General features: G+C 36.8%; 1 protein-coding gene and 4 pseudogenes across 2 annotated transcripts; 3 read left to right on the forward strand and 2 right to left on the reverse strand.

Moving 5' to 3' along the window:
- Positions 1-1,576: 1,576 nt before the first annotated feature.
- Positions 1,577-3,785, forward strand: LOC124192506 (GDP-mannose 4,6 dehydratase-like). Of its 2 annotated transcripts, none has more exons than XM_046585863.1 (6): positions 1,577-1,714; positions 2,296-2,731; positions 2,801-3,033; positions 3,098-3,313; positions 3,383-3,451; positions 3,566-3,785. In XM_046585863.1, exons 1-6 carry the CDS (start codon positions 1,670-1,672, stop codon positions 3,626-3,628), a joined length of 1,062 nt encoding a protein of 353 aa, XP_046441819.1. In that variant the 5' UTR covers positions 1,577-1,669; the 3' UTR covers positions 3,629-3,785. The 2 variants fall into 2 exon arrangements, with proteins under 2 accessions (XP_046441819.1, XP_046441818.1); XM_046585862.1 differs by having other exon boundaries at positions 1,590-2,235.
- Positions 3,786-4,816: 1,031 nt separating this feature from the next.
- On the reverse strand, positions 4,817-6,940 carry LOC124192545 (annotated as a pseudogene).
- Positions 6,941-7,618: 678 nt separating this feature from the next.
- LOC124192183 lies at positions 7,619-9,262 on the forward strand (annotated as a pseudogene).
- A 1,028-nt stretch (positions 9,263-10,290) lies between these two features.
- On the reverse strand, positions 10,291-12,722 carry LOC124192546 (annotated as a pseudogene).
- A 494-nt stretch (positions 12,723-13,216) lies between these two features.
- LOC124192184 lies at positions 13,217-14,501 on the forward strand (annotated as a pseudogene).
- Positions 14,502-15,026: the final 525 nt, after the last annotated feature.

A 15,026-nucleotide genomic window follows, 5' to 3' on the forward strand; every position in this document is an offset into this window, starting at 1 on the left:
CGGCCGTTCCGCTTTAAGCCCGCAGGGTGTAACTCTACAGATGAAAATATTTTTAAATATTCTCATCTAAAATTTTTAAATATAAATCTCGTTTTATTTTATTCAACAACAAGAATTACTTTTGTCAAAGGGTAACGTAGAACTTTTTTCCTTATTTTCAATTCTTGTTTGATCGATGGGTCATTCGCCATTCCCATGGTTACAGCAACTTCTACTGGACGCTATAATTTTATGGTATGGTCAGGTAAGGTGAATTCCTCGGCACTTTTTAGTGGAATGGCATTCTAGAAAACATTGTTACGGAAAAATGTTAATCTAGGTTCCATTAGACGTTTATGAAGAATGAAACTAACTCGGCGACGGATGACAGTTTTTTCCCAAAAGGCGAATATGATTGAAGTTATGCGCTTGCGCTTACAAAAAAGGCCCAAAATAATAGATAAGAGAAAACCCCATTTTTTTAGGTTTATCTTTTTTTACGACTTGTACACGTATTCAGAGACTCCATCTGTGGAACACGACTCGAATGTAGACGGTGAAACAAAAAACAAACGGTGAAACCCCGGTACAGCCCCTAGGTTTGAAAGCTGTTGGAAAAAAAAAGCGCCAGAGAACGCCCAAGTTCATGGACTTGAAAATGAGAGTTAAGTATTTAAACCGAAGCTAGGAAACACCCTTTCTCCGTATTTTTTCAATGTATCTCGCGGATCTTATTGAGTAGACTATTGGGACTATCTTTTCAACCACTTATCCATTCAGCTTGCAAAATTTCAAGAGAATGTTTCAGCTAGAATTATGTTTTATTCATTTCTTGCTTCCCCCCTGAGGACAGAAAGTCAACGGACCATTCTGCAATGTTAATTTCCATAAACTTAAGTTAGATTCAACAAATTTTTTCGATATTTTTAGAACAGCGGCTTCGGCTTGTATAAAAGTAAACTTGCTTCCGTCAAGTAAACACAATAGAGCAGTGCACAAGTGCCTTCCAGCTGAAGAGAAGTTTACGACCAATAATTTTGAATGCGGAACTTTAATTGTCAGGTGGTATGCCATGACGTAGCCCATCTGTAGAATTCTGAAAATTTGCTGACGCGGACTATACCAAACGTAAATGAAAAATAAAATGCTGTTTAAAAGAACATGCAGGAAATAACGTAAACTTGAAAAATGTCGGTGAAAATCTATGGTTTTTCATCTTGTCAGTAGTATTTCTCTAGCGTTTCACGGTTATGTAATATATACTCAGCCTTAGATATTTCTAACCTTTTAATTCGGAGAGCTTTTTGTCATTTCGAGGGAGGAGAATTGGATTGTAAAAATGAACCTAGCGTGGTGTTTGTTTATTTAAAAAAACGTGTTCTTTTGAAATCCTCTCTATCTTATCAAATCTTCCAACTAGAAGAAAGAAAGTGGATTCATGGTCACTTACAACAGGAATGTGTTCACTGACCCCCAGCTTGAGTTTTCGGAATCTTCCAAGACAATCAAGCCAAACTGAAAGCAGCTACATTTTTTTACCTGACGTGGAGACGACTCATCCGTCGTTTCACCTGCATAAAAGTCTGTTTAACCAGACGGGGAGTTAGTCATTCAATTGATTCCTAAGCTGCTAGTTGAACGGAGTTTTCCTTCTCTATAATCTCCTCTCGTACCAGTATTATTAATAAGCATGGCGGAACGAAAAGTAGCTCTACTCTCTGGATGTACGGGGCAGGTAAACAAAAATCTACAATCAGTTCTAAAAAAATTCAAATTTATACCTAACATTTCGTGAAGACTTGAACGTGTCGCACTCGCATTGTCTCTTTTTCGTTTGCCACGTAGACAAATAAGTGAATATTCAAATTGAGATTTGCCGTTTTGTAAGAACCTACGGGCTACGGCTCTCTTTTGGGTTGTTTTAAAATTCTATTTTTTGCATACACAATTTAAAAATGAAAAATATGCGAGGTAATATTTTCGATGTAGATTGTCCTAATTTTGTCAACGATCACTTTTTTAAAACAAATTTATTTGCACCAAATAAGATTTTTTGGGCGTGTACGTGTTTTTAGAAATCATTTCGCAACCAAGTTCGACTGGCAACACGGTACTCGAATGACAGTTCGTCGTCTGTTATATTTTTTAAAACTATAGTCGTTGTACTGTACGTGTAAAGTTTCTTATCACTGGTTAGTCATGGCTAGTCAGTTTGTCGATAAGAAAATTGCGTTAATCACGGGAATTACTGGCCAGGTTAACTTACAGAGAGATTGAAATTTACTTACATTTTTTAACTTTATTTCTTTTTTCCAGGATGGATCTTATTTGGCTGAGTTTCTCTTAGCTAAGGGCTATCAAGTTCATGGGATATTGAGAAGGTCCAGCTCATTCAACACGGGTAGAATCCAGCACCTGTATGCCGACACGAACACCCATCGCGAAGGGTCAATGCATTTGCACTATGGTGACTTGACTGACAGTTCATGTTTAGTCAAGATTATTGCCGAAGTCAAGCCCACTGAAATCTATAACTTGGGAGCTCAGAGCCATGTCAAAGTATCTTTTGATTTGGCTGAATATACCGCCAATGTTGATGCTTTGGGAACATTACGAATTCTTGATGCTGTCCGGACTTGTGGTCTTGAAAAGTCTGTTAAATTCTACCAAGCTTCTACGTCAGAGCTTTATGGAAAAGTTCAAGAAGTTCCTCAGAATGAAAAAACCCCTTTTTATCCTAGATCTCCATATGGTAATTCATGTTAATTTAGAAGCAATATAAATACCATGTCATAATAATTATTATTTTTAATTTTACAAGGTGTTGCTAAGCTTTATGCCTATTGGATCGTAACTAATTACCGAGAGGCTTACAACATGTTCGCTTGTAATGGTATTCTCTTCAACCATGAAAGTCCTCGTCGTGGTGAGACCTTCGTAACCAGAAAGATCACACGTTCTGTCGCCAAGATTTCATTAGGTCAGATGGAACATTTTGAGCTTGGAAATCTCGACTCCAAAAGAGATTGGGGTCACGCCAGAGATTATGTCGAAGTAAGTAACCTGCAAAACGAGTTATTCATATCTGATTCATTACTTATGCGCCTTTCTTTTACAGGCTATGTGGCTCATGCTCCAACAGGAGAGTCCTGAGGATTTTGTCATTTCGACAGGAGAGATGCACAGTGTACGAGAATTTGTTGAAATGTCCTTTAGCCATATCAACAAAACAATCAGGTGGGAAGGAAAGGCAGAGGAGGAAGTGGGCATTGAAGTAGAATCCGGAAAGGTCCGAGTTAAGATTAACAAGAAATATTATCGTCCTACCGAAGTCGTAAGTTTTTTTTTTAAGGTTGATGATATTGACATTCTTTTAATCGTTTTTATTTGCTTCAATTATCAGGATCTTCTTTTGGGTGATTCATCCAAAGCAAGCAAAATTCTTGGTTGGAAGCCCAGCGTGTCGTTTCCGGTATGTTGATTGTTTTATGTCTGTCTAAAACTAGTTTATTATCTTATCTTTTATAGTCTAGTTTAGTTTTTGTCTTTTACTATAATAATTTCTTATCTTTTATGAACCTTACAGGACTTAGTCAAAGACATGATGGAATCTGACTTGGAGTTGATGAAGAAAAACCCAGCAGCTTGATCATAAAGTTCTGTCAGTGCTATTACTAATCAATTATTTTTACCACCGGTTTATTTACAAATTTAATCATTCCGTGTGTGTGGGTTTTCTGGAAATAAATTTTTTGTATGGTACTGTTTTAGCCAGTCCATTTGCAATAAAAAATACTTGAGAAATACTTGCTGCTGAATTGTTCTGAAGCAAAGAATTCCGTCATTACTTTTCATCTCAAATTATTATTGCTTGAATTTACAAATAATAAGCCAACTCACTTGAAACCGTGTAGGTGTACAAATATTGCTCAGGCGCGTGTTGATGTACAAATTATTTTCGATAAAAGACGGAAATACGACCTCTTTCTACTTTGAAGAAGGGCCGGCTCTGTAATAAAATGTGTACTCAATAGACATTCCCGTGCCGCTCAAGTTTCAGGTATTATTACTCGATCAATTATGGGGAATATACGTATAATCAAGTTTACCAAAAAAAAATTCAATCGACGAATCCTTGAAATTAGAAAAGTCTTGAATATTTTTAGATAAACTACCTACTCAAACGCTTGTTAGATGCTGATTAAGATTCACATCAAATTTACTTTTTCAACGCAATGCTTTTTAAGCAGTTCAACGTGCGAATGATTTATAACTTCCATAAAAAAAGGGAAATTCGAATCTTAAATTGTACCCCCAATTTCACACTATATAACAAAAAAAAACGAAGCATTTTCAGAGGCCAGTGACATACCAAAGAACTAATCAAATTCACTTATAACAAGAAACTTTCATTAAGAGTTTCGACCGGGCACAAATATTATAATGGCCCGAGTCCCCCCAGTATACCTAGAGAGACTGTCCAGGAATGAATTTGAAGTTCTTTGGGGTATCGAACCCGGGACCCAAAGTGCTCCGTTCACTAGATGATCCCTAAGCTGACTACACCACCGAGCCGATAACAATAAAGTTGTTAACTGCCTAAAAATATCTGACATAAATTACTTTATACTACTAAAAAATATTAAACTTTTACTTGACTGAGCAGTTGATGGGGGTTTTATATTTGTAAACAGTACGGTACATTACGTCGTGTTCTGCCGTTTTCATTTCATTCTAATATGCCTCTCTCTATGCCCAAGTTTTACAAATCTGCGAGAATATACTGATGATAAAGTGAGGAAAGACATTTTTTTGTTGCACTGCTCACTTGGCGTGACTATTGTTTCAGGACAGCGTTCACAAATACTTAAGATTATATAAAAATCGACTGTATGTGTATAGATATTTCTTGAGCATAGCGATTTGCCAGCTGATTGAATTCTGGATGGGGGTCTTGGTTGTGTACACACAGGCACACAGATGCTAGGTATAGGGCGCGGCGAAATAATACGGTGGTGTTTTCAAACCAAACAGACAGCAAGTTGGAAAATAAACGTCTTATTGGTCCCCCTTGCAACTGCAATTGCAACTTACTAATACAAATACATACAAAAAATTTAAATTCCAGAAAACCCCCACACACGGAATAATGATTAAATTTGTAAAAAAAACCGGTAGAAAAAATAATTGACTAGTAATGGCACTGAAAAATTACGATGAAGCTGCTGGATTTTTCTTCATCAACTCCATCAAGTCAGATTCCATCATGTCTTTGACTAAGTCCTGGTAAGGTTCATAAAAAGATAAGAAATTAGTACAGTTAAAGACGAACACTATTAACTAGACTATAAGTTAAGATTATAAATAAACTAGTTACAGACACAAATGAGTCAACTTACCGGGAACGACACGCTGGGCTTCCAACCAAGAATTTTATTGCTTTGGACGAATCGTCCAAAAGAAGATCCTGATTATTGAAGCATATGATAAAAAGGATGTCAATATGGTCCACCTTAAACCAATCAATAACTTACGACTTCAGTAGGACGATAATATTTCTTGTGAATCTTAAATCGGACCTTACCGGATTGGCGGATTCTACTTCAATGCCCACTTCCTCCTCTGCCTTTCCTTCCCGCCTGATGGCTTTGTTGATATGGCTGAAGGACATTTCAACAAATTCTCGTTCGCTGCTGTACATCTCTCTTGTCGAAATGACAAAATCCTCAGGACTTTACTGTTGGAACATCATGAGCTATATAGCCTGTAATAAAAGTCTACAAACTTTAAGTAATGAATCAGATATGAATAACTCGTTATACAGGTTACTTACTTCGACATAATCTTTGACGTGACCACAATCTCTTTTGAAGTCGAGATTTCCAAGCTCAAAATGTTCCATCTGACCTAATATGCAATCTTGGCGACAAAACATGTAACCTTTCTGATTACGAAGGTCTCAGATTTAAGGGATTGACTTCTTCAATAATCATGACTAAACATGAACTGTCAGTCAAATCACCATAGTTTAAATAATGCTTTGACCCATACGATGGGTGTTCGTGTCGGCATCATACAGGTGCTGGATTCTACCCGTGTTTCAATGAGTTGGACCTTCTCAATATCCCATGAACTTGATAACTCTTGGCCAATTGAAACTCAGCCAAATAAGTTCCATCCTGAAAAAAAAAAGGGGAATCAAGTTAACAGAAATCAAAGTTAAAAAAAGAAATATTTTTGTAAGTTACCCTGGCCAGTTATTCCCTTGATAAACACAGTTTGTTTTTCATTGACAAGCTGACTTGTGACTTGATCAGAAAAACTGCGAAGCATTAAGAGACACGAAGTTATCTAAGAAGACAAAACAGACCCGGCCCTTTTAATTTAAACATAAATTGCAATGTTTACAGCGAAACTTTGTAGGAACTGAACGGAAATGTAAGAACTAAACGGGAACTGAATAGGATGCGAACTCATAATGAGGTTCCGCTTGGAGGATTTCGAGCATTTTCCCGGCAGCCATGGTTTTTGCTTTCTTCTTCGTCTTTCCATGGCCTGATTCAAAAAAAAAAAAAAAAAATACATAAACAATCAATGTTCTGATTAAAAATGTAAAAAGACAAATAAACCCTACCGAAAGTGAGATAGTCTCCATGACTGCAACTCCAAATATGTCCATTGTCGGTCCCAAACATTCCACAGTACTCGTAGAGAGGAAACTCTATCATTAGCCAATCCTGAAGCATCCAAACAGAGTCTTGTGGAAAAGGAACTGGTTTGGGAATTTCTTCATCAAGAAATCCACGTTCTTCCAGCCTGTACAAAAGAGGAATGATTAAAGATACCAGAAAAGAATTGAAACGATTTGTGCATACCATTCACAGTAGCTCAACATTGTTTCTCTGGAGACATTGTTGAGGGTTCCACCAGCTCGATAACTCTTTCTTATCTGAACCATCATTTTGAATGCAGCATCCTGTTTGGCCGAGTGTTTGGCCTTTTTTTTTTTCCTTTTCCGATTCCTAGCACTGTTGTGATAGATAAATATCAATGATTGGATATTATTTTAAACAATAGTACAGTAAACAATGTTTGATTGATGAGGCACATGGAATATATACCTGAAATACCAAATGACTCAACAGTCAAACTGATGCAGAAAGTTTTTTCCTGGGCTTCACCTTTGTCTCTTTCGACGTTATTGTACACGGCGACTAAATTAAATTTGGTACAAAGGCTATTAAACACTGTCACAAAATTTTGAGTAGCACTTGGATGTCTGAGTGCTTGAGCCATTGTTATGGAATTTATCACAAAGATGGGGAATGTGAACACAAAAATGAAGAATTGAAAACTCGGTTTTATTTGAGCACACCGGCACAATCACATTCACATGGCAATCCGTTCTACTATGGCGTGCCGTTTCTAAAATTGAAAAATAAAAATAACACCACCGCATCTAGCGGACACAGTCAAAACTACACTTAAAAATATCTGCCACATCTAGGAGTTGAATTTTTGGCATGGTAATGAGTAAAATGACGGTAATCGGGTAATGAAAGTTGAATTGGTTGAATGTTCAATGAAATAGAGCTTACTATGGACTGTACTACCATGCTGTAAAAGTAAAGTTCTTATCACTTCTCAATTTCTGATGACTAGTCAGCTTGTCAATAAGAAAAGTGCGTCAATCACGGGAATTACTGGCCATATTAACTTAGGTATAACTTACAGAGAGATAGAAATTGACTTAAATTTCTTAAACTTCATTTCTATTTTTCAGAATGGATCTTATTTGGCAGAGTTTCTCTTGGCTAAGGGTTATCAAGTTCATAGGATACTGAGAAGGTCCAGCAAGTTCAACACAGATAGAATCCAGCACCTGTAGGCCCTATGCCGACACAAACACCCATTGTGAAGGGTCAATGCATTAGCACTATGGTGACTTGACTGACAGTTCATGTTTAGTCACGATTATTGCTGAAGTCAAGCCCACTGAGATCTATAACTTGGGAGCTCAGAGCCATGTCAAAGTATCTTTCGATTTGGCTGAATATACCGCCAATGTTGATGTTTTGGGAACATTACAAATTCTTGATGCTGTCCTGACTTGTGGTCTTGAAAAGTCTGTTAAATTCTACCAAGCTTCTACGTCAGAACTTTATGGAAAAGTTCAAGAAGTTCCTCAGAATGAAAAAAACCCCTTTTTATCCTAGATCTCCATATGGTAATTCATGTTAATTTAGAAGCAATGTGTAAATACCATGTCATAATAATTATTATTTTTAATTTTACAAGGTGTTGCTAAGCTTTATGCCTATTGGATCGTAACTAATTACCGAGAGGCTTACAACATGTTCGCTTGTAATGGTATTCTCTTCAACCATGAAAGTCCTCGTCGTGGTGAGACCTTCGTAACCAGAAAGATCACACGTTCTGTCGCCAAGATTTCATTAGGTCAGATGGAACATTTTGAGCTTGGAAATCTCGACTCCAAAAGAGATTGGGGTCACGCCAGAGATTATGTCGAAGTAAGTAACCTGCATAACGAGTTATTCATGTCTGATTCATTACTTATGCGCCTTTCTTTTACAGGCTATGTGGCTCATGCTCCAACAGGAGAGTCCTGAGGATTTTGTCATTTCGACAGGAGAGATGCACAGTGTACGAGAATTTGTTGAAATGTCCTTCAGCCATATCAACAAAACAATCATGTGGGAAGGAAAGGCAGAGGAGGAAGTGGGCATTGAAGAAGAATCCGGAAAGGTCCGAGTTAAGATTAACAAGAAATATTATCGTCCTACTGAAGTCGTAAGTTGTTTTTTTAAGTTAGATGATATTGAGATCCTTTTAATCGTTTTTACATGCTTCAATTATCAGGATCTTCTTTTGGGTGATTCATCCAAAGCAAGCAAAATTCTTGGTTGGAAGCCCAGCGTGTCGTTTCCGGTAAGTTGATTGTTTTATGTCTGTCTAAAACTAGTTTATTATCTTATCTTTTATAGTCTAGTTTAGTTTTTGTCTTTTACTATAATAATTTCTTATCTTTTATGAACCTTACAGGACTTAGTCAAAGACATGATGGAATCTGACTTGGAGTTGATGAAGAAAAACCCAGCAGCTTGATCATAAAGTTCTGTCAGTGCTATTACTAATCAATTATTTTTACTACCGGTTTATTTACAAATTTAATCATTCCGTGTGTGGGGGTTTTCTGGAAATAAATTTTTTGTATGGTACTGTTTTAGCCAGTCCATTTGCAATAAAAAATACTTGAGAAATACTTGCTGCTGAATTGTTTCGAAGCAAAGAATTCCGTCATTACTTTTCATCTCAAATTATTATTGCTTGAATTTACAAATAATAAGCCAACTCACTTGAAACCGTGTAGGTGTACAAATATTGCTCAGGCACGTGTTGATGGACAAATTATTCTCGATAAAAGACGGAAATACGACCCCTTTCTACTTTGAAGAAGGGCTATGTAATAAAATGTGTACTCAATTGACATTGCCGTGCCGCTCAAGTTTCAGGTATTATTACTCGATCAATTATGGGGAATATATAATCAAGTTTACCAGAAAAAAAATTCAATTGACGAATCCTTGAAATTAGAAAAGTCTTGAATATTTTTAGATAAACTACCTACTCAAACGCTTGTTAGATGCTAATTATGATTCACATCAAACTTACTTTTTCAACGCAATGCTTTTTAAGCAGTTCAACGTGCGAATGATTTATAACTTCCATAAAAAAAAGGGAAATTCGAATCTTAAATTGTACCCCCAATTTCACACTATATAACAAAAAAAAAACGAAGCATTTTCAGAGGCCAGTGACATACCAAAGAAATAATATATTTCACTTATAACAAGAAACTTTCATTAAGAGTTTCGACCGGGCACAAATATTATAATGGCCCGAGTCCCCCCAGTATACCTAGAGAGACTGTCCAGGAATGAATTTGAAGTTCTTTGGGGTATCGAACCCGGGACCCAAAGTGCTCCGTTCACTAGATGATCCCTAAGCTGACTACACCACCGAGCCGATAACAATAAAGTTGTTAACTGCCTAAAAAAATATCTGACATAAATTACTTTATACTACTAAAAAATATTAAACTTTTACTTGACTGAGCAGTTGATGGGGGTTTTATATTTGTAAACAGTACGGTACATTACGTCGTGTTCTGCCGTTTTCATTTCATTCTAATATGCCTCTCTCTATGCCCAAGTTTTACAAATCTGCGAGAATATACTGATGATAAAGTGAGGAAAGACATTTTTTTGTTGCACTGCTCACTTGGCGTGACTATTGTTTCAGGACAGCGTTCACAAATACTTAAGATTATATAAAAATCGACTGTATGTGTATAGATATTTCTTGAGCATAGCGATTTGCCAGCTGATTGAATTCTGGATGGGGGTCTTGGTTGTGTACACACAGGCACACAGATGCTAGGTATAGGGCGCGGCGAAATAATACGGTGGTGTTTTCAAACCAAACAGACAGCAAGTTGGAAAATAAACGTCTTATTGGTCCCCCTTGCAACTGCAATTGCAACTTACTAATACAAATACATACAAAAAATTTAAATTCCAGAAAACCCCCACACACGGAATAATGATTAAATTTGTAAAAAAAACCGGTAGAAAAAATAATTGACTAGTAATGGCACTGAAAAATTACGATCAAGCTGCTGGATTTTTCTTCATCAACTCCATCAAGTCAGATTCCATCATGTCTTTGACTAAGTCCTGGTAAGGTTCATAAAAAGATAAGAAATTAGTACAGTTAAAGACGAACACTATTAACTAGACTATAAGTTAAGATTATAAATAAACTAGTTACAGACACAAATGAGTCAACTTACCGGGAACGACACGCTGGGCTTCCAACCAAGAATTTTATTGCTTTGGACGAATCGTCCAAAAGAAGATCCTGATTATTGAAGCATATGATAAAAAGGATGTCAATATGGTCCACCTTAAACCAATCAATAACTTACGACTTCAGTAGGACGATAATATTTCTTGTGAATCTTAAATCGGACCTTACCGGATTGGCGGATTCTACTTCAATGCCCACTTCCTCCTCTGCCTTTCCTTCCCGCCTGATGGCTTTGTTGATATGGCTGAAAGGACATTTCAACAAATTCTCGTACACTGTGCATCTCTCCTGTCGAAATGACAAAATCCTCAGGACTTTCCTGTTGGAGCATGAGCCACATAGCCTGTAATAAAAGTAGAAAGACGTATAAGTAAAGAGTTAGATATGAAAAACTGCCAATCTAGTTACGTACTTCGACATAATCTCTGGCGTGACCCCAATCTCTTTTTTGGAGTCGAGATTTCCAAGCTCAAAATGTTCCATCTGACCTAATATGCAATCTTGGCGACAAAACATGTAACCTTTCTGATTACGAAGGTCTCAGATTTAAGGGATTGACTTCTTCAATAATCATGACTAAACATGAACTGTCAGTCAAATCACCATAGTTTAAATAATGCTTTGACCCATACGATGGAGGTTCGTGTCGGCATACAGGTGCTGGATTCTACCCGTGTTTCAATGAGTTAGACCTTCTCAATATCCCATGAACTTGATAACTCTTGGCCAATTGAAACTCAGCCAAATAAGTTCCATCCTGAAAAAAAAAGGAATCAAGTTAACAGAAATCAAAGTTAAAAAAAGAAATATTTTTGTAAGTTACCCTGGCCAGTTATTCCCTTGATAAACACAGTTTTTTTTTCATTGACAAGCTGACTTGTGACTTTCTAGTGATCAGAAAAACTGCGAAGCATTAAGAGACACGAAGATATCTAAGAAGACAAAACAGACCCGGCCCTTTTAATTTAAACATAAATTGCAATGTTTACAGCGAAACTTTGTAGGAACTGAACGGAAATGTAAGAACTAAACGGGAACTGAATTATAATGGGATGCGAACTCATAATGAGGTTCAGCTTGGAGAATTTCGAGCATTTTCCCGGCAGCCATGTTTTTAGCTTTCTTCTTCGTCTTTCCATGGCCTGATTAAAAAAAAAATACATAAACAAACAATGTTCTGATTAAAAATGTTGAAAGACAAATAAACCCTACCGAAAGTGAGATGGTCTCCATGACTGCAACTCCAAATATGTCCATTGTCAGTCCCAAAGATCCCACAGTACTCGTAGAGAGGAAACTCTATCATTAGCCAATCCTGAAGCATCCAAACAGAGTTTGGTGGAAAAGGAATTTCATCATATAGAAACCCACGTTGTTCCAGCCTGTACAAAAGAGGAATGATTAAAGATACCAGAAAAGAATTGTAACGATATTTGTGCATACCATTCACAGTAGCTGAACATTGTTTCTCTGGAGACATTGTTCAGGGTTTCACCATCTCGATAACTCTTTCTTATCTGAACCATTAATTTCAATGCAGCATCCTGTTTGGCCTTTTGTTTTTTTCCTTTCCCGATTCCTAGCACTGGTGTTATAGATGAATATCAATGATTGGATATTATTTAAAACAATAGTACAGTAAACAATTTTGAATTGATGAGGCACATGGAATATATACCTGAAATACCAAATGTCTCGACAGTCAAACTGATGAAATAAGTTCTTTCCTGGGCTTCACCTTCGTCTCTTTCGACGTTATTGTACACGGCGACTAACCTAAATTTCTGACAAAGGCTATTAAACAACGAGACAAAATTTTGAGCACCACTTGGTTGTCTGAGTGCTTGAGCCATTGTTATGGAATTTATCACAAAGATGGGGAATGTGAACACAAAAATGCAAACTCGGTTTTATTTGAGCACACCGGCACAATCACATGCCAATCCGTTCTACTATGGCGCGCCGTTTCTAAAATTGAAAAATAAAAATAACACCACCGCATCTAGCGGTCACAGTCGAAACTACACTTAAAAATATCTGCCACATCTATGAGTTGAATTTTTGGCATGGTAATGAGTAAAATGACGGTAATGAAAGTTGAATTTGTTGAATGTTCAATGAAATAGAGCTTACTATGGACTGTACTACCTTTTGTAAAAGTAAAGTTCTTATCACTTCTCTATTTCTGATGACTAGTCAGCTTGTCAATAAGAAAAGTGCGTCAATCACGGGAATTACTGGCCATATTATTATTAACTTACAGAGAGATTGAAACTGACTTACATTTTTACTTCATTTTTATTTTTCAGAATGGATCTTATTTGGCAGAGTTTCTCTTGGCTAAGGGTTATCAAGTTCATAGGATACTGAGAAGGTCCAGCAAGTTCAACACAGATAGAATTCAGCACCTGTAGGCCCTATGCCGACACGAACACCCATCGTGAAGGGTCAATGCATTTGCACTATGGTGACTTGACTGACAGTTCATGTTTAGTCACGATTATTGCTGAAGTCAAGCCCACTGAGATCTATAACTTGGGAGCTCAGAGCCATGTCAAAGTATCTTTCGATTTGGCTGAATATACTGCTAATGTTGATGTTTTAGGAACATTACAAATTCTTGATGCTGTCCGGACTTGTGGTCTTGAAAAGTCTGTTAAATTCTACCAAGCTTCTACGTCAGAACTTTATGGAAAAGTTCAAGAAGTTCCTCAGAATGAAAAAAACCCCTTTTTATCCTAGATCTCCATATGGTAATTCATGTTAATTTAGAAGCAATGTGTAAATACCATGTCATAATTATTATTATTTTTAATTTTACAAGGTGTTGCTAAGCTTTATGCCTATTGGATCGTAACTAATTACCGAGAGGCTTACAACATGTTCGCTTGTAATGGTATTCTCTTCAACCATGAAAGTCCTCGTCGTGGTGAGACCTTCGTAACCAGAAAGATCACACGTTCTGTCCCCAAGATTTCATTAGGTCAGATGGAACATTTGAGCTTGGAAATCTCGACTCCAAAAGAGATTGGGGTGACGCCAGAGATTATGTCGAAGTAAGTAACCTGCAAAACGAGTTATTCATATCTGATTCATTACTTATGCGCCTTTCTTTTACAGGCTATGTGGCTCATGCTCCAACAGGAGAGTCCTGAGGATTTTGTCATTTCGACAGGAGAGATGCACAGTGTACGAGAATTTGTTGAAATGTCCTTCAGCCATATCAACAAAACAATCATGTGGGAAGGAAAGGCAGAGGAGGAAGTGGGCATTGAAGAAGAATCCGGAAAGGTCCGAGTTAAGATTAACAAGAAATATTATCGTCCTACTGAAGTCGTAAGTTGTTTTTTTAAGTTAGATGATATTGAGATCCTTTTAATCGTTTTTACATGCTTCAATTATCAGGATCTTCTTTTGGGTGATTCATCCAAAGCAAGCAAAATTCTTGGTTGGAAGCCCAGCGTGTCGTTTCCGGTAAGTTGATTGTTTTATGTCTGTCTAAAACTAGTTTATTATCTTATCTTTTATAGTCTAGTTTAGTTTTTGTCTTTTACTATAATAATTTCTTATCTTTTATGAACCTTACAGGACTTAGTCAAAGACATGATGGAATCTGACTTGGAGTTGATGAAGAAAAACCCAGCAGCTTGATCATAAAGTTCTGTCAGTGCTATTACTAATCAATTATTTTTACTACCGGTTTATTTACAAATTTAATCATTCCGTGTGTGTGGGTTTTCTGGAAATAAATTTTTTGTATGGTACTGTTTTAGCCAGTCCATTTGCAATAAAAAATACTTGAGAAATACTTGCTGCTGAATTGTTCTGAAGCAAAGAATTCCGTCATTACTTTTCATCTCAAATTATTATTGCTTGAATTTACAAATAATAAGCCAACTCACTTGAAACCGTGTAGGTGTACAAATATTGCTCAGGCGCGTGTTGATGTACAAATTATTTTCGATAAAAGACGGAAATACGACCTCTTTCTACTTTGAAGAAGGGCCGGCTCTGTAATAAAATGTGTACTCAATAGACATTCCCGTGCCGCTCAAGTTTCAGGTATTATTACTCGATCAATTATGGGGAATATACGTATAATCAAGTTTACCAAAAAAAAATTCAATCGACGAATCCTTGAAATTAGAAAAGTCTTG

Source organism: Daphnia pulex, chromosome 4, assembly GCF_021134715.1.
Source record: "Daphnia pulex isolate KAP4 chromosome 4, ASM2113471v1".
In the NCBI taxonomy this organism is placed as follows: Eukaryota; Metazoa; Arthropoda; class Branchiopoda; order Diplostraca; family Daphniidae; genus Daphnia; species Daphnia pulex.

Bases quoted from the DNA above. Each gene is read 5' to 3' on its own strand.
- LOC124192506 (XM_046585862.1), top strand. From the start codon at position 2,179: ATGGCTAGTCAGTTTGTCGATAAGAAAATTGCGTTAATCACGGGAATT. The intron at 2,732-2,800 runs GTAATTCATGTT...TAATTTTACAAG, and splicing joins TTATCCTAGATCTCCATATG to GTGTTGCTAAGCTTTATGCC. The intron at 3,034-3,097 runs GTAAGTAACCTG...TTTCTTTTACAG, and splicing joins ACGCCAGAGATTATGTCGAA to GCTATGTGGCTCATGCTCCA.